The sequence below is a fragment of the Natator depressus genome, chromosome 24 (genome assembly GCF_965152275.1).
Source record: "Natator depressus isolate rNatDep1 chromosome 24, rNatDep2.hap1, whole genome shotgun sequence".
NCBI lineage: Eukaryota > Metazoa > Chordata > Testudines > Cheloniidae > Natator > Natator depressus.
Window position 1 is genome coordinate 1136965 of NC_134257.1, and position 27974 is coordinate 1164938.

At 67.0% G+C, this 27974-nt stretch overlaps 1 protein-coding gene across 1 annotated transcript; it reads right to left on the reverse strand.

Annotated features, from left to right (window-relative positions):
* Positions 1–64: 64 nt before the first annotated feature.
* ATP8B2 (ATPase phospholipid transporting 8B2) lies at positions 65–27765 on the reverse strand. The gene is made up of 28 exons (XM_074938319.1): positions 27627–27765; positions 23917–23984; positions 21803–21861; positions 19793–19906; positions 19459–19557; positions 19134–19195; positions 18776–18848; positions 18463–18533; positions 17197–17276; positions 15870–16028; positions 15554–15642; positions 14707–14903; positions 11537–11745; positions 10510–10553; positions 10110–10275; positions 9629–9817; positions 8966–9081; positions 8544–8708; positions 8337–8448; positions 7904–8009; positions 7614–7770; positions 7130–7313; positions 6732–6955; positions 5917–6000; positions 5263–5508; positions 4700–4838; positions 3406–3536; positions 65–2941 (listed from the first exon to the last, which is right to left on the reverse strand). Exons 2-28 carry the CDS (start codon positions 23945–23947, stop codon positions 2657–2659), a joined length of 3591 nt encoding a protein of 1196 aa, XP_074794420.1. The 5' UTR covers positions 23948–23984; positions 27627–27765; the 3' UTR covers positions 65–2656.
* Between the last annotated feature and the right edge of the window lie 209 nt (positions 27766–27974).

Genomic DNA, 27974 nt, shown 5'->3' on the forward strand with positions numbered 1-27974 from the left:
TCCCAACAGAAAACAGAGGCTACGTGAGACGATCTCAGAAAGAGACGTTTTTATAAAAGGCTATTTTTTTTCTCTCTTTATACCCATAAAATGATACAATTCTGCAAGTATAGAAATGTGTAATAAATTATACCGACTGCTCCTCGGCCCGGCCCACACCACCTCCCCCCACCAAACAAACAGAAAAAACCAAAAATAGATACTCTAGCACACGCGCACCCAGCCAGCTCCCAAACAGACAGTTCCTCTTTGGTATAAAAGTCAGACACGGGGGGCCACGCCCTCCCCCAGCCAGGCCGCGCCAGCCCTCGCCCCTTCCCAGAAGGGCTTAACACAACCACAGCAATGCCCGAAGCTGCCTCGACCTTCCAGAACCCAGCCCCCCAGGAGACTCTAGCACTTCACGGGAGGTGGGGGGTGGGGAAACTGAGGCACAGAGCCAGTCACAGGGTGTCAGTGTCACAGCTGGGAATAGAACCCAGGAGTCCTGGGTCCCAGACCCCACTCCCCCGCTCTAAGCACACTGTTCCTTCGTCAAGTGGGTCGAGCTCTGTAGTCAACCCCAGCGGCTGCGGGTGGGGAGAGAATGGCTGAAACTGTGACAGCACCCACCCGAACCTGCCCCTGGCTGGCAAAGCCCCTCCCATTCAAAGGCAGAATGGGATGGGGGGAGTGAACACTGGGTCCTCCCTCCCCCCACACCCATCTTATTTGGCACCCTGGACAGACACGGATCAAGGGGAGGGAGGAGGGGTGGATCAGGAGGCATCCCCTGCACAAGACTGGCCTGGGCCCATTGTGCCTTCCCCCCGCCCCAGACTGACCCTCCCCAGGGGGTGTCCAGGAGCAGTACGGGAAAACCCCTCTGCCTCCAGCTAGATCCCACCTCGCTGGGGGCTGACACCTGAGCTGATCCCCACACTGGGGGCCCTGGGACCTTTCCCAGCCTGCCCACAGCCCCGCGTCTCCTACATCCTGCAGCCTCAAGCAACTCAACCTCCGAGGGATCCAGAGCAGCTGGGGGTACTGACCGCAGTGAGCTGGGGGCGGGCAGTGTGCGTACCAGGCGTGCCGGGGGTGGTACCGGTGGGTAGGGGCTGTGCAAAGGACATGTGGAATGCGTCACAAGAAGCGTGCAGAGATGAGCTACGAATACGTGTGCAAGAGAAGGGCCATGCACCTGCCAGCGCGGCATGAGGGAGCGGCCAGCAGGCTGGACGCTTCCCCAGGGGAGCGTGGATGGGAGGTGGAGGGGCTGGGGAGCCCCAAGGAAGGTGGCTCAGGAGACCCCCCTGGGACCCTGCCCATTCCCAGCACAGAGGGGAAGGGAAACAGAGCCCAAAACACCCAGACGATTGTGAAAGGCTCCCTGTTGCGGGGGAATGAATCACAATCAGCCCGTCAACAATACTGACCCCAGGACCCAGCCCCTTGCCTAAGCCTCTGTCACGCAGAAAAGAAAGGAGTTGGGGGGGGGAGGGGGCTGGTTCCCCTTTCAAATCCATCAGCTGGGCTGGTCCCAGGACCTGGGCAGAGGTTGCACGAGGCCAGAGCCAAGCTCCACCAGCTGTGGGGGTAGGGGGGGTGAACTAGCAGCCAAAAGCCCCATGGCTGCGCCCCCCACCCCCAAGCTGGGAGTACCTCAGGGCCACCCCTGCAGCCAGGAACCCCCAGAGCCCGGCTCAGGTCAGACGCTGGGCGTTTCCTGGCCCTTTCCACCGCGGTTTTGCTCTGGTCTGTAACAGCTCCCTAGGGCCCAGTTTCCTCCCCGGCTCTGGCCTCGGCTCCAGGTGCCACAGCCCTCCAGCCCAGGGGTGGGCACTGACTGGGTGCAGCAGCCAGGGGGTCGGGTCTCCGCCCAGCCACGTAGGGTTTCACCATGTGTAGAAACCAGCCGGGGCAGAGGAGGGGGCCCAGCCTTGCTACAGCACTTGCCCTGCCCTGGAGAGGGCAGGACCCATAACTCCTCCATGCCTGGGCATCCCTCTCCCCACCCCACCCCTGCCCTGCTGCAGGAGAAGGCCAAGTCCATAGCCCGCCCTCCTGGGGTGCCCACGCAGCCCTGGAACTGCCACGGCTTGCGTGGGGAGCACGTCTGTGCCCGTCTCTGCTCAGCCAGCTCCTCCCCAGAGCAGCCAGTGCCAGCGGGGACAGAGAAGAGTCACTTCGTAAACGTGGGGGCTCCGTTGGCTGCTGTTTTTCTCATTTTATATATATAAAAAAAGACACGTGTGGTGGGGGGGGCACACGCTGCCAGGCCCAGCTGCCCCCTGCCAGGCCTGGCCCTCCCCGTGTCTCCAGCACGTTACATTCGCGCGTGACTCAGGGTAGCTGTCCGCTCCGGCTGGGTGGAGGTCCCGATTAAAGACACCGCAGGCTCTCTGCGCCCGGGCTCCGGATGGGGGTGCCGCGCCGGGGCCGCCTGTCCCTCTGGATGGGGGGATTTTTGGTTACACGGTTGGTTGTGGTCCAGACTCCGCCTCCAAACCTCAGCACCTGGAGAGCCTCCCGGGGCGCTCCTCCCCCTTGCCATGGGTGGGGGTCTCCCAAGCGAGCAGCACCCACAGCAGCCAGCCACGGTCCGCGGTGGGAACAGCCGGGGGCGCTGACGGGCCGCCCAGCCCCCGGCGGGGGTAAGAATCGAAGCCCCCCAGCCTCACCCCTTGAGCGGCTTGTCGGCCCCCCCGCTGGGGCTGCTGGCGGTGCTGTCCCCGCCCTTCTTCTTGCGCAGGGTCTCGATCCAGCTGGAGCTGGAGCGGGCGGTGAAGCTGGAGAGCGCCAGGGAGCTGAGCGGCATGTTCTTGCCCGACATGATGAGCTCGCCGAAGCCCTCCTGGTGGGAGAAGGCGTAGCCGGAGCGCCGCGAGCCGGCACGCCCCACCCGTCGCATGCAGCGGTGCTGTGCCCGCTGCTTCTTCCGCACCAGCTGGGTGTAGCGCACCTGGGGGGGGGCAGAGTGAGGAGCCCAGCCAAAGACCCCACAACCCGCCCTCTTGTGAGGCTGCAGGGGATCAGGCAGAGGCCAAGGCCCAGCCAGGGTGAATGGGGGCCGTAAAAAGCCTGCCCGAGACCCCCCAGCAGCTCCTGCAGAAGGAGCTGGTCAGAGACGGGGGCAGGGGCCAAAGCGATGGAGACGTTCCAGTGAGGGGGCAGTAACCTGCGGGGGAGGTGAGATCACTGGGGGCAGACAACTCCCCACACAACCCTGGCCGAGTGGAGATGGATCCGGCCCCCTGCTCCATGGCAAGGCCTTTCCCGGCACTGGTCAGAGGGGGCGCTGCGGGGCAGCCCCCTGGCCCTCAGCGGAGCATGGGGGGCTGGGGGCGAGAGACGTCCGATCCCTGGGGGGGGCCTGCTCCGCGCTGGGGGATGCGCAGGGGCCCCGGCTTGGCCGCACGCACTCACCGTGTCCGACAGCTCAGGCTTCAGGTCCAGCTTGAGGAATCGGAAGGCCACGACTGGCATGATGCAGACCACGGTGGTGAGGGTGATGGTGAGCCAGACCGTGGGCTGGGCCAGCGTGTTCTGGGCATTACCTGGGCAGCAGAAGGGGGAGAGACCTGAGAGCCAGGCAGGTGGGAGCAGCATCAGGAGCGGGGTGCAGGAGGCAGCAGAGAAATGTGGCTGTCACCGGGGTCTCCCCCCGGCCCCCGGGAATCAGGCGTGTTGCAGGGGGAATAGCAGAGTTCACAGGGGGCTCTGATCGAGAGGGGGAGGGGGCTCCTGTGACGAAGTGGGACTGTTTTTAATGTTTCCTCTGAATAGTGTGGGGGTGCCTCAGTTTCCCCTAGGCAGTTCTTAAGTATCTAAGGGGTGGGATAAGGGGGTATGATCACTGCAGAGCCCTAGAGGGCAGATGTGTGCAGGGGTCTGGACACAGAGAATGGCCGACACCCTCTTTCCTGGCAACTGATGGCCTGGGCTCTTCCCTCCCCCAAAGGTGAGAGCTAAAGGGTTGGAGAACAAAGGAATCCGGTGACCTCCTGGCCCGGGAAAGGGACAAAGCCCAGAGGAGGGGGGGCTGGAGGGAGTTTCAGTTTGGGTCTGGCTGGGACATGGAGTGAAGGGCAGACGGGGCTGTCTGGCTCACTGCCCCCCAAAATGGACCCAGCTGAGGGGTCCAGTTCTCTGCACCTACAAGCTCTGGTTTAGACCCTGTTCCTGTCATCTAATAAACCTTCTGTGTTACTGGCTGGCTGAGAGTCACGTCTCACTGCGGAGTTGGGGGGCAGGACCCTCTGGCTTCCCCAGGACCCCGCCTGGGCAGACTCGCTGAGGGGCAGAGGATGCTGAAGGCTCCGAGGTCTGACCCAGGAAGGTGGAAGCTGGGTGAGCTGCTTGCCCTGGGGACAGGCTGCTCCCAGAGAGACTTCCTCAGAGCCTTACTGGCTTCGTAGGGAGCAGGTCCAGAGCATCACCCGGGGACTCGGTGACAGCTCCCCAGCAACCTTGCCACTGCCCCACTAGAAACCTGCTCTCACCTGCCTTGGGGAGCCTCGCAGTGGGGTCAGGAGTGAATTTCCCCCCAGGCCAGATCAGCAGGCACCTTGGGGGGTTGTTCCACCTTCCCCTGCAGCGCGGGGCGCAGTCACCAGGGCATGTCTCATGCAGTCAGGCCCTGGCGTCGCGGGGATCTCGGGGACCGGTCGGTCCCGCCTGGGGCACCCAGCACCAGGCAAATGCAGCTGCTTGGACTCACCCACGAAGCGGAACTGGTTGGGGAACATCTGGAAGAGGCCGTCGCTGTGCATGGCGAAGAGGATGGCGAAGTACACAGCCAGGCTGCCCCAGATGAAGAAGTGGTTGATGGCCGTCCAGAACCCCGTGTCCAGCCCAATCTGGGGGAAGAGGGGAGAGCTCAGGGGGCAGCGCAGACAGGCTGCCGAGCCAGGCAGAGAGAGCCGATGGGCAGCCCCAGGGCAGTGCCCTCAGTCCCCCAGCATCACAAACCACTTCGCATTGGCCCATCGCCCTTCTCAGGGCTGAGCGCCACGCACTCCGCCCAGCGCCATGACGCAGCCACCTCTGGGGTGGGGCACAGCAGCTTTTCAACAGCTTAGATCCAGGCTGCTTCACTTTCTGGGCTACCTGACCCCCTATGGGTCCCGTGAGAAACGTGGGGCTGGAAGGGACCCGCGCGGTCAGGGAGTCCAGCCCCCTGCGCCGAGGCCGGATGCAGAGCCGAACGCCGGCACCGCACGCTGGGTCCCGGGGCCTGTGGGACCAGGAAACACGAGCCGGGGCTGGAGGGGGGCCGCCCACCTGCACGCTGACCACGATCACCAGGGAGGTTGCCACGGTGACAGCGAAGGACTGGTAGTCGGCCAGCTGGGCACCGTCGTCGCGGGTGGCGTCGGCGAAGACGCCGTAGGGGATGAAGAACATGAGGACGGAGGTGTAGATGCCCTGGGCGATGCAGATGAAGAACTCCCGCTTGTTGAAGAGCAGGTTGAGCTGGCCCGGCTCGTAGAGCTTGGGGTACTCCATGCTGCGCTGCTCCGTCACGTCCTGCGGGCGGGGGGGCATGGCAGGGGTGAGCCTGGGGTCCCCGCGCCCAGGAGCAGCCCCCTGCAGGGAAGCTGAGGGCTGAACAGGCCAGGGACCGAGCCCACCTCTTGCCCCTGAGGAGGGGTCCCAGCAGGGCAGACGAGTCACATGGCGGGGCTCGCCCTGACCCCACCCAGCTGGGTTAGGGCCCTGCAGTGCCCAGGGCCCCAGAGACGGGGGAGCCCCAGCCAGCCTCCTGCTGCTGCGGCCCCTCCAAGCGGCCCCCACAGAATTCCCTCTCTCCCCGCCTGTGGTCCCTCTGCAGGGTGGGGGCTCCAGGAGCACAGGAGACAGGCTGGGCCCCCCCAGCCACCCCCCCGCTCCACCCCAGCAGGAGCAGATCTCCACCCTGCCCCAGCCCCACCATACCTGGTCGAACACCCCCATTGCGAGCACGGGCAGCGAGGTGTAGACAATGTTGTACAGGGTGATGAAGTACTGGTCATAGACCGTCTGTCGAGAGAGGGGGGGTCAGGGCAGGGGGGCGGGGAAAACACCCCCTGCCCCACTGCATGCAGGAATGGACAAGCCACTCATTAGCCTGTCTCGGAGACACACGTGCCCCCCCCCTTGACTCGCTCCCCCCTGTCAGACACCCCCCGGTTCTGTGCTCCCCCAGCCAGACGTGCTTCCCCCCAGCTCTGTGCTCCCCCTGGCCAGCCCCAAGCGCTGAAGGACCCAACGACCAGCCTGGTTCTCCGCCCCCGGCCAATAAATCAGGCCCGGGCAGGGTGGCCAGAAGGGAGCTCACCTGGGGCCTGCCAGTCCTGCCTGGGCATCCTCCAACCTCTTCCAGCAAGGCAGGGAGGATGCAGCCACGGCAGAGCCCAGCTCTCTGAGCCCAGCCCTGGGCCGCAGTCACACTGCAGAGGCTGGTGCTGTCGCCCAGGTTCAGTGCCAGCTGCTGACCCACGACAGGCTGGGTGCTCGAGGCCCCAACGCAGCCCTCCCCCGTCATCACCCTGCACACTGGGAACTGCAGGGCAGGGCCCCGCCCTCCCTGTGTCCACGCAGCAGCCGGCTCGGCAGGGCCCTGATCCTGGCTGGGGCCCATGGGTGCCGGCTGGGGCCCAATCCAGCAGGCACAGCCTGGAGGGAAGCCCCACGGCCCCGGGTAACCCTGCTCCCCCAGCCGCAGGAGGCTTCAGCCGGCCTGTCCAGGGCCCAGCAGCCTGGCACCGCACCTGGGCCGAGAAGCCGCAGAAGAACCCGAACCAGAAATGGACCATGGTGAAGGCGAAGTTCTTGTAGAAGAAGTAGCAGAGGAACTTGCACATGCGCAGGTAAGACCAGCGGCCGTGCACCAGCAGGAGGCGCTGCAGGAACTTGAACTGGGAGAAGGAATAGTCGGAGGCCAGCACGGCCTGGATGCCCTCCTGCCCGCTGATGCCCACGCCAATGTGGGCAGCTGTTGGGGGAAGAGATGTGTGGGTCAGCAGGGAACTCAGAGCAGCCCTGGCCGCAGCAGCTTGTGCCCAGCCCCACACAACCCCCTGCAGTGGGAAAACGGTGCTCCCCTCCCACCCCCGCCCGGCCCCGCAGGCAGAGCCGCCCCCCCGGCCAGCACGCCCCCGGCGCTCACTCTTGATCATGCTGACGTCGTTGGCGCCGTCCCCGATGGCCAGCGTCACGGCCTTCTTGTACTTCTTCACCAGCTCCACCACCTGGGCCTTCTGCAGCGGGGTGACGCGGCAGCAGATCACGGCCTTGCAGGCACAGGCTGTCTCCAGGAACTCCAGCTCCATGTCGGCCTCCAGCGCGTGGGCCTGTGGGGAGGGGCACAGATGGGTAAGCTCACGGGGGAGGAGGCCCGGGGTCTGACCTGAGCCCAGCAGGGACACCCAGCATTGGGGGCAATCAAGGACGGCAAGGAGCACCGAGGGAGAGAATGGCAGGGGGTTACCGGTCGGGACGGGAGGCACCGGCAGAGCTGGCGGTAGGGTAGGGGGAAGCCAGGGGGCTGCGGGTCAGGACTGAGGGGTACTGGAAGGGGAGTGGGGAGTTTGCCCTCAGTAACACCACTCCCCTCCCTGCCCGGCCTGGCCAAGTGTCGTCACACCCCTTACCAGGCTGTGGCCGTTGATGACCAGGGCGTACTCGCCCGCGATGGCCTCCAGCACTGAGGCGAGCCGGGAGGCGGATGAGGAAGAGGAGAGTTTCTCCTGGCAGGAGAAGCCATTGCCCATGGAGCGCGACGAGTCCATCATCTTCTCCCGGGCTTTCCTAGAGGGGAGGAGAAGGCTTAGCCGGGCTCCCACCTGCAGCGCAGGGACCGGGCTGGGGTGTCCTCCCTGCTCCCCCCCAGCCCTAGCCCCCCCCCAAGCTCTGCTTTCCCGCAGCCCCCCCCAGCCCTCACCTGAGCTCCTCCCGCACCTCCAGCACCGTGTGGCCCGTCACGATGAACACCTCGGTCATGTCATCCGTCAGCATCTTGCAGGAGTAGCCGATGTTCACGGCCGTCTCTGGGGACGGGAGACACAGGCTGAGCCAGGGAGCCTGTGCCCAAGCGCTGCCCATTGGATCCCCCCCCACAAACCAGCAGGGATCAACTCCCCCAGCCCACTCCCCCTCTGCGTCACCCCAGCCTCGATCATCCCCCCCCATGACCCTGGGGGCACCAGGGCTTTGTGCCCCAAGGTGCCTTGCAGGAGGATTCCCTGCACTGCTGGCCATCAGATGCCTACGGGGGTCCTGCCCCCAGGCCAGAGGGGCTGAGTACTCTGCCTGAGCCTGGTGCCCGCCCAGAACGGCTCCCCTCCACCCAGCCCCTGGCGCAGAGCCAGCCTCACCTTGCTTGTCCCCGGTCAGCACCCAGATCTTGATGTTGGCCAGCGTTAGGATGGCAATGGTTTCGGGGACTCCCTGCTGCAGTTTGTCCTCAATGGCGGTAGCCCCCAGTAGCTGGGCAGAGAGAGGAGACACAGCAGTGATTCTGGGGCACCGCCTTGCGCCATGGCCCCGGCCTGCCCCTCAGGCGGCACCCCCAGCCCACCTACCGTCATGTCCCGCTCCACCTCCTCGTACAGCCGGGCCAGCCGGTCCTCGCGGCCGTCAGGGGCAGTGCTGGCTCGCAGCAGCTGCTCGGCCCAGGCCTTGTAGTAGCCGTCCTCCAGGTCCTTGTAGGCCAGCACCAGTGTCCGCAGCCCCTCGCCGGCGTACTCCTGCGGGGCAGTGGCTGCGTCAGCTCCCAACCCAGACGGGGGCCCAGGCCAATCCCAGCGCAGCGAGGATGGGTCCCCCCAGCCAGCCCCGGGGGGGCAGAGTCTGGCAGTGGAGTTCCAGGTCGACGCGCCCCACGGCGGCACCCAGGACCCCGGGTCGATTCGAGGCTGCCCTGTGATCCACCCAGTCCCCGAAGGATCAGGGCCCCTGGCCCCCAGAGGGCCAGCTGCAGCCCGCGCTCGGGACCCCCACTCACATTCAGATGGTCGGTGGTTATGTTCAGCAGCTCGTGGTGGGCTGGGTGCAGCCGCTCCAGGAGGATGGTGTCGGCCCCTTTGCAGTACAGACGGATCCGGCCCTCGGGGCTCCGCACTGCAGGGGGAGCAAGGGACTGCTGGGACATGCAGGGACCAGAGTGGCCAGAGACCCCGGTGCGCCAAGGGGAACAACCCCCGAGCCCAGCACTGCCTGGGCCCAGCCAGGTCAACGTGCTCTCCCTCCGTGGGCAGACGGCAAAGGTCAGGCCCCTGGCGCCGAGGGAGGGGAGAGGGGTCAGTGATCCTGCACCTCCCCAAGCCCCCCCGTGTTCCCCAGTCCCACCCTGCTCACTGCGTGGGGCATGGCACGCTCGGCGGCTGGACCCCCAGCCCATGGGGCAGTGGGAGCTTGAGGACCAGCAGCCTCAGGCTGGCAAATCCTAGGGAGCCGAAGGTCCCCTCCACCATCCCTGCTCCCAGTCCCTGCGGCTGATCCCCCTGCGACCCGCAGGCACACACACTGCCAGTCCCCATGGGACCCTGCCCCTGCCGTCCTCCACCCCACTGTTCACAGGATCTCCCCCAAGCCTGCCCCATTCCCCACCCCCCCACGGTTGCCACCACCCGCTGCCACCCCTCCGTGCCCAGCCCGCCCGGCTCACCGATGACGGACATGCGCTTGCGGACGTTGTTGAAGTCCAGGATGGCCAGCAGCTGGTAGGTGACGGCCCGGCCCAGCTCCTGCACCGTGATGGTCTTGGGCGTACGCGAGCGGAAGACGAAGCTGAAGTTCCTGGCGGCCGTGACCAGCGCCCCCTCGTCCGGGGACTGCGCCTTGTAGTACAGCTCACCTGGGGGGCACGGCAGGGAGGGGGGGTGTCAGTGCTCGGCCTCCACCAGCAACACCCCACACGGGAGACAGGCCGAGCCCCTCTGCACCCATGCACCCCAAGGGGAGACGGCCCAAGCCCCCCAGCCCCTCAAAGCCAGAGCCCACCCCAGGGGGGACAACCCGAGCCCCCCGCTGGCCCGAGCCCGCCCCAGGGCACAGCCCAAGCCCCCTTCCCACACCCCCGGCTGGAGCCTTCCCCAGGGGACAGCCTGAGCTCCCCCCCGGCCAAAGCCCCCGGGCGGCCCACCCACCTTCGCTCTTCTCCTCGGACATGACGGTGTGGCAGAGCGAGAGCAGCCGGAAGAACTCGTGCACGTGGGGGTTGCCGAGCTGGACGGCCTGCAGCAGGCTGGCGTCCCAGAACCGGAACCGCGGGTCGGCCAGCGGGTTGAAGGAGAAGTCGACCGGCTCCCTCCTCTAGGGAGGGGGAGAGAGTTACCCCCCCGTCCGGCCCCCGCTGCCATGGACAGGGGCACGCCAGAGCCTGCCCCCCACAACACGGAAAGGCCTGGAGGGGAGGGCTCCCCCTTGAAATGCAGAGACCACCCCCAGTGCCCGGGATCTGCACCCCAAGTCCCCTATGGAGCCCACCTCCCTGGGACTCTCTGACCATCTCAGTCACCTCCCCCCATGGGATGGGGCAGCTCCTACCTCCCCCAGCTCTGCCTTGTGCCCCAGCACGTCCAGCATGTCACCTGCAAATGCAGAGGGCAAAGGGTTAATGTGGGGACACCAGCCAGCACAGCACCGCGGGGGGGCGGGGGGGGATGCTGGGAGCCCCCCACCCCTCAGGAGCCACGCTGTCCCCAGGACAGAGCTGCCCGACAGAATGAGCAGCTGCCCCTCTCCCACCCAGCTCCACCTGCTTCCCCCACACCCCCGAAGCGGGCACAGACCGAGAGCGGGTGGACACAGGGAGCCTGCAGAGGCACCAGGACTGGCTCCTTTGGCTGGTCCCCTCCCGGAGCTGTTGCCTGGACAGCCCTGGCAGGAGGGGTGTCCCAGCGCCCAGGGAGCTGGGGGGCACCCCACAGTAAGTGCCCCAGGGAGCAGAGGAGCATGGCCACCCCCGCCTGACCTGGGGATGGGGAGAGCCACCACCAGGGCCAGGGAAAGACGTCCTCTCCCCCTCCCACTGCCCAGCCCCCCAGCCGCTCTGGCCGCCAGCCCCTCAGCCGCTCTGGCCCCCGGGCCCCCTGCGGCTCTGGCCCCCGGCCCCCCGGCCGCTCTGGCCGCCAGCCCCTCGGCCGCTCTGGCCCCCGGGCCCCCCGCGGCTCTGGCCCCCGGCCCCCCGGCCGCTCTGGCCGCCAGCCCCTCAGCCGCTCTGGCCCCCGAGCCCCCCGCGGCTCTGGCCCCCGGCCCCCCGGCCGCTCTGGCCGCCAGCCCCTCGGCCGCTCTGGCCCCCGGGCCCCCCGCGGCTCTGGCCCCCGGCCCCCCGCGGCTCTGGCCCCCGGCCCCCCGGCCGCTCTGGCCGCCAGCCCCTCAGCCGCTCTGGCCCCCGAGCCCCCCGCGGCTCTGGCCCCCGGCCCCCCGGCCGCTCTGGCCGCCAGCCCCTCGGCCGCTCTGGCCCCCGGGCCCCCCGCGGCTCTGGCCCCCGGCCCCCCGGCCCCCCGGCCGCCAGCCCCTCGGCCGCTCTGGCCCCCGGCCCCCCCGCGGCTCTGGCCCCCGGCCCGCTCACCGTAGCTGCGCCCGTTGATGGAGCACTTGCTGAAGACCATGATGTTCTGGGTGAGGGTGCCGGTCTTGTCGGAGAAGACGTACTCCACCTGGCCCAGCTCCTCGTTGAGCGTGGTGGTGCGGGCCTCGGCTGGCGTCTGGCGCTGCGCGCAGTACATCTTCTTGTCCCAGTTGATGAAGTAGCTGTGGCCGAGGCGGATCACTTCCACGCTGCACGCAGGGAGGGAGGGGGCACAGGGCTCGGCACAGCTGGGTGGGGAGCACCCCGCCGGGGAGCTACTCACTGCCGCCAGCCGCGGACCCCGCAGCACCCCTGGCACTTCCATCAGCTAAGCCATTTCACAGGGTCAGCACTTACCCTACAGTCACACAGGGCTGGGGTAGAGCTGGGGAGAGAACCCAGGAGTCCTGGCTCCCAGCCCCCACACTCTAACCCACCAGGCCCCAATCCCCTCTGGGGGGATAGAACCCAGGAGTCCTGGCTCCCAGCCCTCAGCTCCACTCTAACCACTAGACCCAACTCCCCCTCCCAGAGCTGGGGATAGAACCCAGGAGTCCTGGCTCCAAGCCCCCATCCCCGCTCTAACCACTAGACCCCACTCCCCTCCCAGAGCCAGGGATAAAACCCAGGAGTCCTGGCTCCCGGCCCCCACACACTAACCCACCAGGCCCCAATCCCCTCTAGGGGGATAGAACCCAGGAGTCCTGGCTACCAGCCCCCATTCCCGCTCTAACCACTAGACCCAACTCCCCCTCCCAGAACCGGGGATAGAACCCAGGAGTCCTGGCTCCCCGGCCCAGTGCCCACTCTCCGGACCATGCTAACTCCTCTTACATTGGTTTCCGGGCCCCCCTACGCTCATATTGACAAACACAGGCGAGCGCAGCCCCTTAGCCGCGGTCTCTGGCCTGGAGAAGCAGGAGAAGCGCTGCAAGCCGAGGGGCTCCGAGGAAGGGGGGTTTGAGTGGGAGTGAGGGGCAGCACCAGCTGACCCCCAGGAATCCTGCGCCAGGCCCGGTGCTAGAGCCATGGACTAGAGCTGCCCCCATCTCCCCCCTGCCCCGGCAAGACCCCCCAGCTCCCCCAGCAGGAAACGGAGGGGCTAGGCTCAGGGGAGGGGCGGGAGTGACCCGTTCTTACCTCGGGGCTAAGGGGACAGAACCATGCTGGGGAACGAAAAGAGAGAGACATTAAGAGAGGGAGAAGGGGCGGCAGGGGCCGGGCAAGAGGGGCACGGGCAGCTGGGTCAGACAGAGCCGCGGCAGCCAGGCCCGGGGGACCAGCAGGATGGCACGGGGGGCCCTAGGCCTCGGAGATGCCGACGTGTTTCCCCACCAGAAAGCAGCAGCACTGCCCTTCCCGGGCACCCCGCACGCAGCCTGGCACCCCCTCCCTGGGCACCCCACACACACACGCAGCCCAGCACCGCCCTTCCCGGGCACCCCGCATGCAGCCTGGCATCCCCAACACACACACAGCCCAGCACCCCCTCCCTGCACCCCACACACACACGCAGCCCAGCACCGCCCTTCCCGGGCACCCCGCACGCAGCCTGGCACCCCCAACACACACACAGCCCAGCACCCCCTCCCTGCACCCCTTCCCCCCACACACAGCCCAGCACCCCCTCCCTGTCACACACACAGCCAGGTACTCCCTCCCTGGGCACCTCCCTCAAACACAGCCAGGTACCGCCTCCCCAGTAACCGCTCTCCACACAGCCCGGTACCCCCAACACACACACAGCCTGGCAGCCCCTCCCCAACACCCCTGCCACACACACAGAGCCCAGCACCCCCCCCACACAGCCCAGCACCCCTTCCCCAGCACCCCCCCCCAACACAGCCCGGTACCCCCTCCACAACACCCCCCCACAGAGCCCGGTACCCCCTCCACAACACCCCCACAGCCCTGCACCCCCCTGCACACACACAGCCCGGCACCCTCTCCCTGGTCCCCCCCCCGACACACAGCCCAGCACCCCTTCCCCAGCATCCCCTCCCCAAACAGAGCCAGGTACCCCCTCCCCAACACCCCCACAGCCAGGTACCCTCTGTGACGAAGTGGGACTGTTCTTAATGTTTCCTCTGAATATTGTGGGGGTGCCTCAGTTTCCCCTGTGCAGTTCTTAAGTATCTAGGGGGTGGGGTAAGGGTGTATGATCATTGCAGAGCCCTAGAGGGCAGGTGTGTGCAGGGGTCTGGACACAGACAATGGCCCACACCCTGTTTCCTGGCACCTGATGGCCTGGGCCCTTCCCCCCTGCAAGGTGAGAGCTAAAGGGTTGGAGAACAAAGGAATCAGGTGACCTCCTGGCCCGGGAAAGGGACAAAGCCCAGAGGAGGGGGGGCTGGAGGGGGAGTCAGTTTGGAGCTGGCTGGGGACATGGAGTGAAGGGCAGACGGGGTTGTCTGGCTCACTGCCCCCAAAATGGACCCAGCTGAGAGGTCCCGTTCTCTGCACCTACAAGCTCTGTGTTAGACCATGTTCCTGTTGTCTAATAAACCTCTGTTTTACTGGCTGGCTGAGAGTCACGTCTGTCTGCGAAGTTGGGGGGCAGGACCCTCTGGCTTCCCCAGGAGCCCCACCTGAGCGAACTCGCTGTGGGAAGCGCATGGAGGGGCAGAGGACGCTGAATGCTCCGAGGTCAGACCCAGGAAGGTGGAAGCCGGGTGAGCTGTGTGTCCTGGGGACAGGCTGCTCCCAGAGAGGAGACTTCCCCAGGGTCCTGCCTGGCTTCATGGGGAGCAGGTACAGAGCATCGCCCAGGGACTCCGTGATACCCTCTCCCCGGGCACCTCCCTCGAACACAGCCCGGTACCCCCCTCCCTGCATCCCCCCAAACACACAGCCAGGTACCTCCTCCCCAGGCACCCCACACACACTGGACTCTTGTCCCTCCCCCCATCTCCACCACCCCACAATCCCTGGATTCCCCCAACACGCACCCTCTTTCCCTGAGCCCCCCAGTCACAGACCCCTTTCCTTGGGCTTCTACCTGCACCTCCCATGTGCCACCTCCCCTGCCTTCCCAGGCTGCCCCACCGGGCCTGGGCTTCTGCCCTCCAAGTGACTGTGCCCCCTGACCCCAGGGAAGCACCACGGCAGGAGCCCGGCAGCAGCCCCCCAGCCCCACTGCTGCTGGCTCCTGCTCTCCAGGTGCTGCCTACCTGACGTAGAGTGAGATGGGCACCACGGTGTTGAGGATGATGATGTAGGACCAGAAGGAGAGGAAGCCGGAGAAGAAGGCACTGTCCACCGCCTCGTCCCAGGGCAGGTAGATCTGGAAGCAGGCTCCCACCTCGTGCTCCCAGATGGCATTGCCGATGGCCAGGATTACCCCCATGCACACCAGGAACCCGAAGATCTGCCAGAGGGAGGGCAGGGGTCAGAGCCCATAGAGAGATTGGCGCTGCTACCCCGGTCCGACTGGGGCTGGCCACGCACCCGGGGGATGGGGGCCAGGTCCCCCAGCCCGGGATCAGGGCCGGCCGCGCACCTGGGGGACGGGGGCCAGGTCCCCCAGCCCGGGATCGGGGCCGGCCGCGCACCCGGGGGACGGGGGCCAGGTCCCCCAGCCCGGGATCGGGGCTGGCCACGCACCCGGGGGATGGGGGCCAGGTCCCCCAGCCCGGGATCGGGGCCGGCCGCGCACCCGGGGGACGGGGGCCAGGTCCCCCAGCCCGGGATCGGGGCCGGCCGCGCACCCGGGGGACGGGGGCCAGGTCCCCCAGCCCGGGATCGGGGCCGGCCGCGCACCCAGGGGGTGGGGCCTCTGCAGTTCTTTATGCCTTTCTAGGTTTAAAAGCTTCCAGGAACGTCATGTCCTGGTGCCTCGGCACCACTAGGGGGCAGCCCTGCCCTTTGCGCCCGGAAGGGAGCGATCCGGGGCCAGCCCGGAGGGCCGTGCGTGGGGGGTGGCGGGCTGTAGCCGAGACGGGGTAGCAGAACCAGCACACGGGAGATCTTCCGCCAGCCCGGGGCGTCTCCTACCCACAGCCCCCATCTCACTCGCACCCAGAGCACCAGCGTGTTCATCAGCCGGTCGATGCTTGTCCTCTTGAACTTGGTCCGCCCGCTGTTCTGCATCAGCTTGGTGTCAGGACCTGGGGGGTGGGAAACAGGTCACTGGGCGCCCCCCGGCTCCCACCCCAGCGCCCCCCGGGACTCCCCCCGGCCCATGCAGGGCGACCCCGCTGAAGCTCTGCCTGACACCTGGTCGGCCATGTGGCCGGGAACAGCCCCCTCCATGGGGAGGGCTGACTCCAGGGCAGAGCGGGCCGTGGGGAGGAGGGGACGGGCCCCCCGGGCTGTGGCGGCCCCGCGCCCCCACCTGCGAAGACGACGAGGCCGAAGCACCACTCGGTGTTACGCAGCACGCAGCCCCGCAGCAGCATGTGCTGGTTGCTCAGCGGGTATTTGTTCTCCTTCCAGTACAGGGTCCCGCTGAACTTGTCCAGTTTGTTGTTGGGGGGCTCGCAGATCACCTCGCCTGGGGAGAGAGCCAGCAGCCCGGTACCCCTCAGCCCAGCGCTGGACACCGGAGCCCAGCTCCGATCCCAGCGCTCCTGGCACAGCCCCCAGCCCCACAGACTTCGGGCAACCCGGGCGCAGGGCCTGGCATTCAGACGGGGCCGAGAGCTTCCTTCAGACATCCCCGGCGCTGGAGAGAGCGGGGCAGGAGCAGAGCTGCATCCAGGGATGAGCCACCCCGGTGACACAGACACACCGAGCAGGAGCAGGCAGGTCTATCACCCCGGGTCTGACCCTCTCCTCAGCACTTCGCCCCAGGGGTGGGCGCTGGCCTGGTTCCTGCGTGCTGCCGTGAGGGGGAGGCAGGGAGCTGCCCCAGCCAGGCTGAGACCAAGGGCAGCTGCCAGACAGCCTGTGTTTCCCAGCTGGAGACCTACGGGACAAACAAACCCCGAGCGCTCTTGGCAGCGGGGCCGCTGGGCTCAAAGCCTGTGTCGGAGCAGAACCGGCCCCAGGGGTGACCCGTGACAGGGACTCCGCCAGCAGGGGCCGGCTCATGACAAATGGCTCCCCACTCTCCGGACGGGACACGCGCTGCAGGGACCAGGCCGTGGGTGAGAAATGCCAAATGAGCCAGGAAAGTCACTGGTTACTAAGTCCAGGCTATAAACTGCGTCTTACGTTCCTTTTACCGGTAGCCTTAACGTTTCCAGGTCCTTAGGCTGGCTTATGTCGGAATCTCTCCCTCGAGCTCTGTTCAACCAACGCCAGGCTGCTTTTACTCTAAACCTGCCAAAGTGCCTCGTGCTAAGGAGAGTGTCGAACTGGGGGGGAACCCGTGACCTGGGTGCCCTGCTTCCCCGGAGGCAGCGAGTCGGTGCCCCTGGGGGTGCTGGCAGCTGGGGATGGGGCACTCGAGCGTACCCAAGTGGGCTGGGTAAACCGCTGGCCTGCATTGGGAAAGGGCAGGGCTCCCGGAGCGGAGCACCTGTGTGGCTGGCAGCTGGTGGCTGGGGAGCATTTCCCCTGGTGGGCACAGACAGGGCTCCCTCCTGCTGTGAGCAGGGGGTAGGAATTCACCCCGAACGCCTCAGGTAACGCCCAGAAGCGTCACCCCCCCAAGCACGTCATGAGAATGCAGAGACAGAAAGGCTGAGGGTGCAGAGCTGCCCCGACCCCGCACTCACCATCGAACTGGGCCAGCTTGCGGATGTCCCCCAGCTCCGAGGTGACAGGAATGGCCTGGCGCACTTTCATGTTGGTCTCTCTGGAAGGAGAGGCAGCGTGGGCCAGGGCGAGGGCACAGAACAGGGGCCCGGACACCTGGGTTCTAGTCCCAGCTCTGGCCCCACTCCCTGCCTAGCCTGGGCCTGTCTCATGCCCCCGCTGCATCTGCGCGGTGCCCGGTGCGATGCCCCCGCCCCGGGCAGCGGCCGTGCCCGCGCGGCAAAGGACTGTAATACTTCTGAGACTGATGCGCTGGGCCGCAACTCACTGGACTTGGCGCTACCAGCCCGCGGGTGCCAGCGGGGGGACGAACTGCTCCGGGGCGGAGCTGGGTCACAAAACTGGGCAGCACGGCCTGGCTGGGTCCTGGCTCAAACCCCGCACGGGGACGGAGGGGCCGCAAAGACCGAGCAAGTGATGCTCCTGAATTCAGCCGGGCCTGCGGGAGCTGGGATAAGGGCAGGCTCTGGGGAGACACAGCTCTCAGCGGGGCCTGACAGAGCTGGAGAGCCTGAGCCAGGAATGGAGCCCACAGCACCTGGCTGGGTGGGACGTGGGTCAGGCCAGCCGATGACTTAACCTTTATTCTGTGGGCGAGTCTCCGGACTCCCCACACTGGGCTCCGGGGCTCTGAGAACGCTGCCGGGTGCCCTGCCAACCCCAGGGGTGCCTGGACCCCGCAGGGGCCGCGGGCGTCGGGCTCAGTCGGACTCGCTGGGCAGAGCTGACGGGGCGAAGCAGGAGGGCTGCAGCCCAGAGGCTCGGTCTGGGAGGTGCTGCGGCCGCAGGGCCTAGCCTGAAGGAAGAATGGGACCCCTTGGGGCATAGCCAGGGCTGGGGCCGAGCGCCCGCCCTGTGGGTCTGTGACAGCGGCACCTGGCAGAACGCCCCCATCTCAGTGGGGGCCTTGAGGAGTCTACAAGGGATCGAAAGTCCAGGTCTCCCCTGGCGCCTCAGGGCTGCACTCAGCCCAGACGGTCAAACTGAGCAACTACCCTGCCCCCACCCCAGCCCCCCACCCCACAACCCCAGCCCCAAACTGCCCCTGGCTTGCAGATCCTGCTGGTTCTGAACCGCCATGCTGATGGGTGCAGCATCCATGCTGGGGGTGCCCCCACCTTACTCCCCTGCCCCCCACTCCCCGAGAGGCTGGCGGTCCCGCCCCCTTAGCCCCGTGGGGGGAGTGCGCGTGGCTGGCAGGGCGGAGGAGAGGCGAGGTCACTCACCCGTCGAGCTCGGCCGTCTCTATGTAGCACAGTCCATGGGGCTCGCTGCTGGAGAGGAGCAGGAGGTCAGCCTGCCAGGGGAGAGGAACGGCCGGGGCTGAGCTGCCATCGGGGTCCCTGCCACCCCCCAACCCCAATGCTCCGTATCCCTGCCACTGGGGGAGACGTGGGCTCCGAGACCCAGACAGGCCAGCCGGCCTCCGGCTGCCCAGAGCGCTCCTTGCCAAGGCGGTGGGAGCCAGCACATCCCTGGGGGGAGGACCCCACACCCCCAGGCTCCTGCCCCCCCTCCCCCCCCGGAAGCCAGACTCACCGCCACAAACTGGTTGTTCTCCAGCTTGATGATGTCTCCGACGCACACATTCATCCACTGCTCCTGCTGGAGCCTGTGGGGTGCGAGGAGCAGAGTCAGGGGGGCCAGGGAGTCCCCCTCCCACCGTTAGCTCAGCCGTGCCCTGGCTCCAAGGCCTTTCCCTGCCCGAGCCCACGAGAGCAGCGGCCCTGAACCACCCCCCCACCCCTTCTTCAGAGGAGGCCTGCTCCCCCCAGCCCCTCTCCCATGGGACTTCTGTGCCGCATGCTGGGGGGGAGACAGCCCATCTCCAGCTGGGGAACCTGCCTCCCTCTGGCCCCCCAGGGGCTCCTCCAGGCCGGGGCCCCGGGACACTTACGTTCCGTTGATCAGCACCTGAGACTGGCGATTGTTCACCTGGTTGTCACTCTTGTGGCGGAACTGGAGGGGGAAGGCAGAGACCTTGGTCAGGGGATGCCAGGAGGGGCTCCACCCCCCACCTGCCCCAACACGGGCTGCCGAGCCTGGGCCTTGCCAGGAGTGGGGCGGGGACAGCAGCTGGGCTTGGCAGAGCCCGAGCAGCGCCCCGCTCCATCCTGACCACACACTGGACAGCGGAACCAGCTCCACCTCCCCATGCCCAGGGGCGCTGGAGGGAACACTGCTCCCCCCGGCACCCCGCCCCCCACCCCGAGGGCACTCACGTAGTCGTCAGTGGCATCTTTGACAGCTGTGATGGTTAAGACGAGAACCAAAGGCACGATGGTGGTGAACCAGGAGAGCGAGGAGATCTGGGGGATCAGCTGGAGAGAGGGGGCTGGGGTTAAACACAGAGGGCACCCCACCTTCGCTGCCCCAGGGACCCCAGGGGGCACCCGTGCAGGGTGGGATGCTGCATGCAGAAGGCACTGGACCCCCCCCAGCCTAGGCAGGGATTCCCAGCAGGGCTCCACACAGGGGCCCATCCCTTCCCCTCCCCATGGGACGCCCCCCCACCAGCCACTGTATGGTGCCCCAGGGTGGGACCGTGTCCCCCACCTGCAGGATGAGGAGAAAGAGGAAATAGGTGTTGGCCACTTCCTGGAACTGCTCGAAGAGGTTGACGGGCAGGAAGGTGATGATATTGTACTTGGAGGTCTGGATACAGTTACTCTGGGGGTGAGATGGGCAGGATTAGGAGAGACACGGACTACAGGCCCCATCCTGAAGGGCCCAACAACAGCCATGGGGACCCCCTAAGAATCTCCCCCCACCCCCGCCCCCAGCTCTCCAAGATTCCACGCGCCCCAAGGCTCAGAGAGGAGGAAAACCACCGTCTGAGCTGGCAGCCTGGACTCCTGGGTTCTGGTCCCAGCTCTGACTCGCAGGGCCGCCTTGGCATGTCCCGGCCCTCTCTCAGCCTCTGTTTACCCCCCTGTACACAGGGGGTGGGGGGCGGTGTTGAGAGTCCCAGGAGGGAGAACGGGCCAAACAAGCAGAACCAGCTGTGACGAAGCAGGACTGTTTTTAATGTTTCCTCTGAATAGTGTGGGGGTGCCTCAGTTTCCCCTAGGCAGTTCTTAAGTATCTAGGGGGTGGGGTAAGGGTGTATGATCCTTGCAGAGCCCTAGAGGGCAGATGTGTGCAGGGGTCTGGACACAGACAATGGCCCACACCCTGTTTCCTGGCAACTGATGGCCTGGGCCCTTCCCCCCTGCAAGGTGAGAGCTAAAGGGTTGGAGAACAAAGGAATCAGGTGGCCTCCTGGTCCGGGGAAAGGGACAAAGCCCAGAGGAGGGGGGGCTGGAGAGGGAGTCATTTTGGAGCTGGCTGGGGACGTGGAGTGAAGTGCAGACGTGGTTGTCTGGCTCACTGCCCCCCAAAATGGACCCAGCTGAGGGGTCCTGTTCTCTGCACCTGCAAACTCTGTGTTAGACCATGTTCCTGTCGTCTAATAAACCTTCTGTGTTACTGGCTGGCTGAGAGTCACGTCTGACTGCGGAGTTGGGGGGCAGGACCCTCTGGCCCCCCCAGGACCTGGCCTGGGCGGACTCGCTGTGGGAAGCGCACAGAGGGGCAGAGGAGGCTGAATGCTCCGAGGTCAGACCCAGGAAGGTGGAAGCCGGGTGAGTCCTGCAGACAGGCTGCTCCCCGAGAGGAGACTCCCGCAGAGTCCTGCCTGGCTTCGTGGGGAGCCGCTCCAGAGCATCGCCCGGGGACTCCGTGACACCAGCATCTTGGGAAGTGACGCTGGCCCCGCCCCGCAGCAGCTTGCCAGGCAGGGCACCACCATCTCCCAATGCCAGACACCCCCAGACCAGGCCCCAAGCAGCAGCCCGGCCCCCAGGTCCAGCTGCCCTGAAATAGCACAGAGGCTGGGCCCGGGGAGCAGCTACAAGTAACCTTTCCCTGCCCCCTCCCACAGCAAAAAGGGGGAGGCCAAGGTGAGCTGCTCCCTTCCCCCCACCGCGCGCTGGCTGAAGGAGCTGGCGGGGGCTCCCATGGGACCTCCAGAAGCCGGGGGATGGGAGGGTTTGCGGCGCAGGAGCAGGGCCCCATCCTCGGCCCGCTCAGCTGGGACGTCCCAGCCCCACGTTATTAATAGACACTCAGTAGCAGAATTTTCTCATGGACAAAACCCATTTTTAGCTCCCACCCCCTGACCCCCAGAGGAGTCAGACGAGGTCTGTGACCCGCAACCCAGAACCACGATCCCCCCAGCACTGCAGGCCCCCCATCCCCCAGGGCCAAAAGAGCCACCCCCCCAACCCCGCATTTCCCAGGCTGGGCCCCACTCCCCCAGCCCCATGCAGGGACCCCAAGCCAGAGCCCACCTCTGCTGGGACCCTGCTCAGGAGAGGAGAGCAGGGGTTCGGGGACAGATGGGGAGAAACCTTTGCCGTGGGCCCCTCCACCTGGCACTGGAGACAGAGAGTCTATGGGTCCCTAACCCCCACCCCATGAGTCATGCCCAGCTGCTCTGCCCGGCAGCCCCCCTGCCCATACTAGCCGGGCCCTGCAAGGCGGGGGGCAGCTGCATACACCCCCTGTGGGCACCGGGGCACTCACCGCATACTGGAACTTCTCGTTGTACTCTCGGGCATTGGCCCTCACCCGCCTTTCTTCCTCTGCAACAGAACCCGGGTCAGAAGGAGCCCGACGGAGCCCTGGCACATGCCCCCCACCCTGCCCGGGCCACTACTCCAGCCCATGGCCAACGCTCTGGGTACAGGATAACCTTGATGGGACACGGGCCCACTCCCCCCACCAGTTCTGCCGGTGCCTCTCACTCCCGACCCGCAGCCCCTGCTAGCCCAACCTTGGGGGAGTTTGGGGGGCTGGCCGCCCTCACTCGGAGCCGCTGGTTACACAGGCCCCTGTGCTGAGGAAGAGGCAGGAGCCATAGCGGGGTGCACACTGCGGCCCTGCCCTGTGCCCCTGTGACGATGTGACGCAGCAGGGAGGGGGGAGTGTTGACCTGGGAATGTGCCCTGGGGACGGGAGACCTGAGAGCCTGTCACCTGAGCCAGGAGGGGGAGGGGGAGGTGACACCTCTGCCCAGGAATGTGGATGGAGGCTGCAGCAGGGAACCTGCTCGGTGGGTTTAGTTTCAGTTTGGGGCTGGGTGGAGGAACACAGGGAACCCCAGGGCTGGGGTCTAAGCTCCCTGCTCCCCCAGAAGGACTTGACTGAGGGGTCCTGGGTGTCCCCACAAGCTCTGTTTTGGACTGTGTTCCTGTTGTCCAATAAACCTTCTGTTTTACTGGCTGGCTGAGAGTCTCAGTGAATCCCAGGAAGAGGGGTGCAGGGCCTGGACTCCCCCACACTCCGTGACAGCCCCGTCCCCTGGGGCTGTCTCTGGGAGGATGCACCATTAAGCCCCCTCCCCCGCATTCACATTGGACGTCACCCCTGGCCTCCAGCCCCCCTGCCCTGCACTCCACTTCCCGGGAGCTGGGGCCAAGCCCTGCAAGGTCACGCAGGGACTCGGGCGAACCCTGGGGCAAGCCGCCCCCCCACCCCAGGAAGGGGCTGCAGCTGGTCCCGCCCGAGGGGCTGGTGCACGGAGACCCAGCCCCCAGGAGCTGCCGCCCGGCTGGCTCTGCAGCCCCACTGGCAGAGCCTGAGCCCCCCCAGCTCCTCCCAGCCCCACTGCACACGGAACTGCAAGCCCGTCCCCCAACCCTGCCAGCCCCGCCCCCCGTTGCAGGCACCTGCCCCCCCACCAGCCCAGCTCCCCACCCCTGCAGGCACCTGCACCCCCAGCCCACTCCCCATGCAGCCCCCCCACCGCAGGCACCTGCCCCTCCGGCCGAGCCCCCCATGCAGCCCCCCACCCCCCGCTGCAGGCACCTGCCCCCCAAGGCGTCCGGCTCCCGCTGGCGCCCGACTATTTCTCCAGCATCTCCCTGGGGCCGGTCATGGCTCCGGGGGAGCTCCGCGCTCAGCAGCTCCTGCGTCCGTCCTACCCGGGCCATCCCCACTCCCCTGCCTGGGATGCCCCCTCGGGAGGGGCTCTGCCGGGCTCACCCCACCACGCACCGGCCACTGGGGCCGGGACGGTGTTGCCGGGGCAACTGCTGCACTGAGCCCGCCCCAGAGCCCCCCATATCCCCCCCCCCAGCAGACACGTGCCCGGCTGTGAGGTTCCGGGGGGGGGGGGGGGCCTGGGAGCGAGATGGAAGCTTCCCTAACGGCCCTCCCGTAGCTCCCCAGCTCTGCCAGACCCCCCCAATCCCTCCAGCTCTGCCAGGCCCCCCCAATCCTGACCCACAGCCCCCCCAGCTCTGCAGAAGCCTCTCAGTCTGGATCTGGTTTCGGGTCAGAGCTCTGGAGTGCAGGAGCTCCGCCCTGCCCCCCTTCCCCAGAGATTAAGGGGGTGGGAACTCTGCACCCCAAGGGATGTACAAGCGCCCCCAGCTCTCCAACCCCCCCAGTCATACAGGAACCCCGAACCCAAGCTGCAGGCCCAGGGCAAGGGGGGAGAAGAGAGGCAAGTTCTGCAGTGTACGTCCAACCTCATTGGCCCCAAAACTCGTCACTGCCCCCAAATTAACCCCCCCCCATGACTTTAGCCTTATTTAAATATTTAAAGCAACTCCGCTCCTGCGGTGGGTGGGAACTGCAGAAGGAAAATGTGACACTCCCCATTACACAGACCCACCCCCCGCAGGACCCCTTACCTGGGGGGTGTTTTTTTGCACACAGCTCCATGGCATCCACGTCCGGCTAGTCAGGCCCATGGGAGACCCTGCACCGAGGGGAAGGGGGAGAGAAACACGTCAGGAGAGCCAGAGACCCCCTTTCCCACCCTGCAGCTCCTGGACCCACAGCCCAGAAAGTGCCGGCAGCTTCTGTGGCTCCCCGACTACCCCCTCCCGGGGGCTGAGGGGGAGGGGATTGGGGGTGATTGTGACCACGTCAAACTGACCAGAGCCAGGAATAGGGCAGGAGCCCCCAGTGCCAACCTGTGATGCCCCCTTGCCGCACACAGACCTGTGTCCATGCTCCTCACTCCCGACCTGCAGCCCCCTGCTACCCCAGCCCTGCCTCCCACCGCTCAGCAGTTGCTCTAGAAAGTCCCTAGATGCACCCCTGGATTGGGTGTAGGCACCCCCTTCCCACACGCCAGCGGAGAGTCCCGCGGATCCTGCGCCCGATGGAGCCCGTGGGGAATGGAGGCAGCCCAGGCTGTGGGAGCTGCTCCCTGGGAGCCCAGCAGGGTGAGCGGCTCCTGCCCGGCCAGGACACAGCTCAGCTATGCAGCCCCAGGACACGTGTGGCTGTGAGACCCCCGGGGCAGGGCTCAGCCACCTCCTGTCTGGCTCGCTGGGCCTACTCCCACGCCAGTACAAGGGCAGCCGCTGGCTTGTAGCCGGCCTGCTCCAGGCCTGCAGTGGGGGGAACGCCCGGCCCAGGTCCCGTTCCCATGCTGCCGATAGGGGCACTGCGTGTGGCACGCGCAGGGCCTAGAACCACCGACCCGTGTGCCCGGCCTGGCCCTCCCAACCTGCCCCCGACACACCCTATGAGCCAGGTTACCAGGCCACCCAGCTCTGCGCATGGCCCCAGTGGAGACTCGGAGCTCCAGGCCGGCCCCAAGGGTCTGAGACAGTTGCTGCTGGGCTCAGCATGGCAGGAGCCTCCTCAGAACCATCAGAGCCGGGGGCGATAGGGGATCACGCAGCCCCACACACGGCAGCACCCGGGGGCTTGGCTGTTTCCTGTCCAGTGTCCGTGGGCAGCAGGGTCAGCCGTGTCTGGAGCTCCCGCCTGGGGACGTGCGTGGCCTACTCCAAGCTGCCCAGAGAGCCGGGGTGAGCTACTCCGGGAACCCCAGGCATTGAGCTCACACGCAGAGCACCCTGCCCAGCTTGGAGGCGGCTCCCGGAGACCCTGGCCTAGATCTCCTGCACTGTGTCCCAGGAGCCGGCAGAGGCTGCAGGCAGCTAGACCAGACCCCACCTGGGTATGTCAGACCGAGAGCCATTGACAGCACAGAGAGTACGGCCCCATGCACCCCACTCCCCTGCTCTAGCATCGCCCCATCTCCCAGAGGCTGGCCGCGCCAGTGTTTCCGGTGCTGGGCTGTGACTTGGAAGACCTGGGATCAGCTCCCAGCGCTGAGGCAGACTCCCTGTGAAGCGGGGAGGGTCTCCCTCTCCCCGGGTGCCTTGCAGCCCCTGGCAAAAGGGGGTCCCACTGTGCTGCTGCTGCCCGCGCACCCCCAGCTTGGCTCTGACTCCCCGCCAGGCCCGGGGGGTCTGCAGAGGCTGCCGGATAACCCTCCACGGGCCCCCATCAGCAACACACCCAGCGCAGGGTGGGGCCACGGAGGGGCCACCGAGGCAAGAGCCTGAACGGTGGGGAAAGGCCGCCGAGGCAGTGGCGCAGCCGGGCAGAGGACCCAGGCGTCCTGGCTGCTCATCACGCCCCTGCGTGTGGCCACGAGGTGCAGGCCAGCGAGCCAGGCCCTGCACACCGGCCTCGGCAGCCCCGCCAGGACCTGAGAGCAGAGCCGCCGCGACAGGAAGTGGAGGGGGGATGGGTCGGAGGCCGTAGGTGCAGAGACCACAGTCATGCCACAAGGAGCCCAGCCGGGGGGATGGGGGCAGGGCCCCAGCTTCACCCCCCTCCCTGCCCCATGCTCACACCTCTGGGGACTCCACAGGTGGCAGCAGCTGGGCCTTCAGGGCAGAGAAGGCCCCAGGCGGGGCTACCCAGAGCAGAGAGCCCTGGCCAAGGGTGCAGGGGCACCACCATCTAGTAGCCCAAGCACAGCCAGGCCTGGACAGGAGCCAGGACTCCTGGGTTCTATTCCCAGCTCTGGGAGGGGAGTGGGGTCTATGCATCCCCTGCTAGGGGCCTGCAACCCCGAGAGGTTAGTAACAGACAGCCCGGACTGCAAGCAGGGCTCGGACTGCATCGCTCCCGGCACCACAGGGCCACTGCACCGAGGCTGACCAGATGTCCCGATTTTTGGGTCTTTTTCTTATATAGGCTCCTATTACCCCCCATCCCCGTCCCGATTTTTCACATTTGCTCTCTGGTCACCATAACGGCACCAGACATTTCCTGCCTGGCTGCAGCTGCTCAGAGGCTGATCTAGGACAGGACACCCAGCTGGGAAACCAGAGAGCTCGGTTCCACTCCTGGCTTTGCCACCGAGGGCCCTTGGACCCGTCACTGAAGCCCTCTGGGCCTCCGGTGCCAACTGTAAAAGGGGAGAACAATCCTGCCTAGGCCCATTCAGGTGGTGATTGCAGGGACTGCGTTTCCCTGGGTCTCCACAGATCTGGCACAACGGGGCAGCCCCTGATCCTCGGTCAGGGCCTGGGCAGCGCCCAGCACAAGGGGGCAGCCCCTGGATCTCGGTCAGGGCCCGGGCACCCGGCACAATAGGGTGGCCGCCCTCGATCTCAGGTGGGGGCCCCCAGGTGCTACTCTGACAGGCGGAATAAAACTAGAAGAAACGGCCCCAGGGGAGCTGGCTGATTTCTGCGCCCAGGGGCCACTTGGGTTCCGCCAGCTCCTTCCACGGGGGGTGGGAGAAGGGGCCCCCCAAAAAAACCCTCCTGCCAGGTTTAAATATGTCCCCGACACATTTGGAGCCAAACCCAGCTGGGCTGGGACAGGAGGTTTATTCAAACCGGCGGGTGCGACACCCCCGAGCTCCCCCAACACGCGCTCGGACCCCTGGGGCGCGGTCCCCAGGTGGGGGCTGCATGGGGGGTGGAGGGGCTGGACTCCAGCTGGGGCTCACAGAGCTCGGGGGTAAAGCGGCCTCCACGGGGATGGGCCCAGCCGGTGCCTCTCCCACGGGGAAATCCGGGTCCCCCCCCCAGCCCCGTCCCTGCCCCCTTCCCCAGCCCGGCCCAGGAGCAGGGAGCGGCCCAGGCGGGGATGCGGCGCGGGCCCCGCAGGCTGCAGCACCGGCCGGGGGGGCCCCCAGCCCGGATGACACGAAAGCAGATTCTGCTCCAGCCGCAGCGAGAGCCAGAGCCGGGCCGGGCCCCGCAGCGGGGGGGGCGGGGAGGCGAGGAACCCCCCCCCGCGCCGCCAAAAACCGGAGCGGGGCTGGGAGAATCCTCCGCAGCGTCCCCGCTGCCCGGCGGAGAATTGGGAGCAGGGATCCCGCATCATCTCCTGCCTCCCCGCGCACGGTCCCCCCCCACTGCCCCCCTCCCCCCCACCTGGCCCCTTCCCCTCCCTGCAGGAGCCCCCCCTCTTCCCGCAGCACCTTCCTCATCCTCTTCCTCCCCCCCCCATCACCTCCGAGGAGCCGCTGCCTGGCGGGGCTCCCCCCCAGCCCAGTCCCCGCTGCCCCCCAGGGGCAGGGACCCATCGTGGGGGGGGGGCAGAGCCTGCATCTGTCCCAGCAGCCCCCCCTTACCTCTGCGAGCAGCCCCCCCGCGCTCCGTCCTTGCAGCTCCGGGTGCCCGACGGGGCGTGGGGGAGGCGGCGCCGGGTGCTGAGCGCTGCCCCCCTCGGCCGGCCCCGCCGCTGTCACAGCCCCATCGCGGCCCCCGGTGCAGCCGCAGCCCCAGCGCCTCGCCGCCAGCTCCGGGGGCTGGGGACGGAAGTGATGAAAGGACGCTGAGCCCGGCCGCTGGGGAGGCTGCCAGGGCGGTGAGGGGCAGGTTGGGGGGCGGGTTAACCCCTGGCGTGCCGGGGGGGAGGCGCTGCCCGGCCTGTGCAAAAGCGGGGGGATGGGGGGGACCCGGACCCTCATCAGCGAATT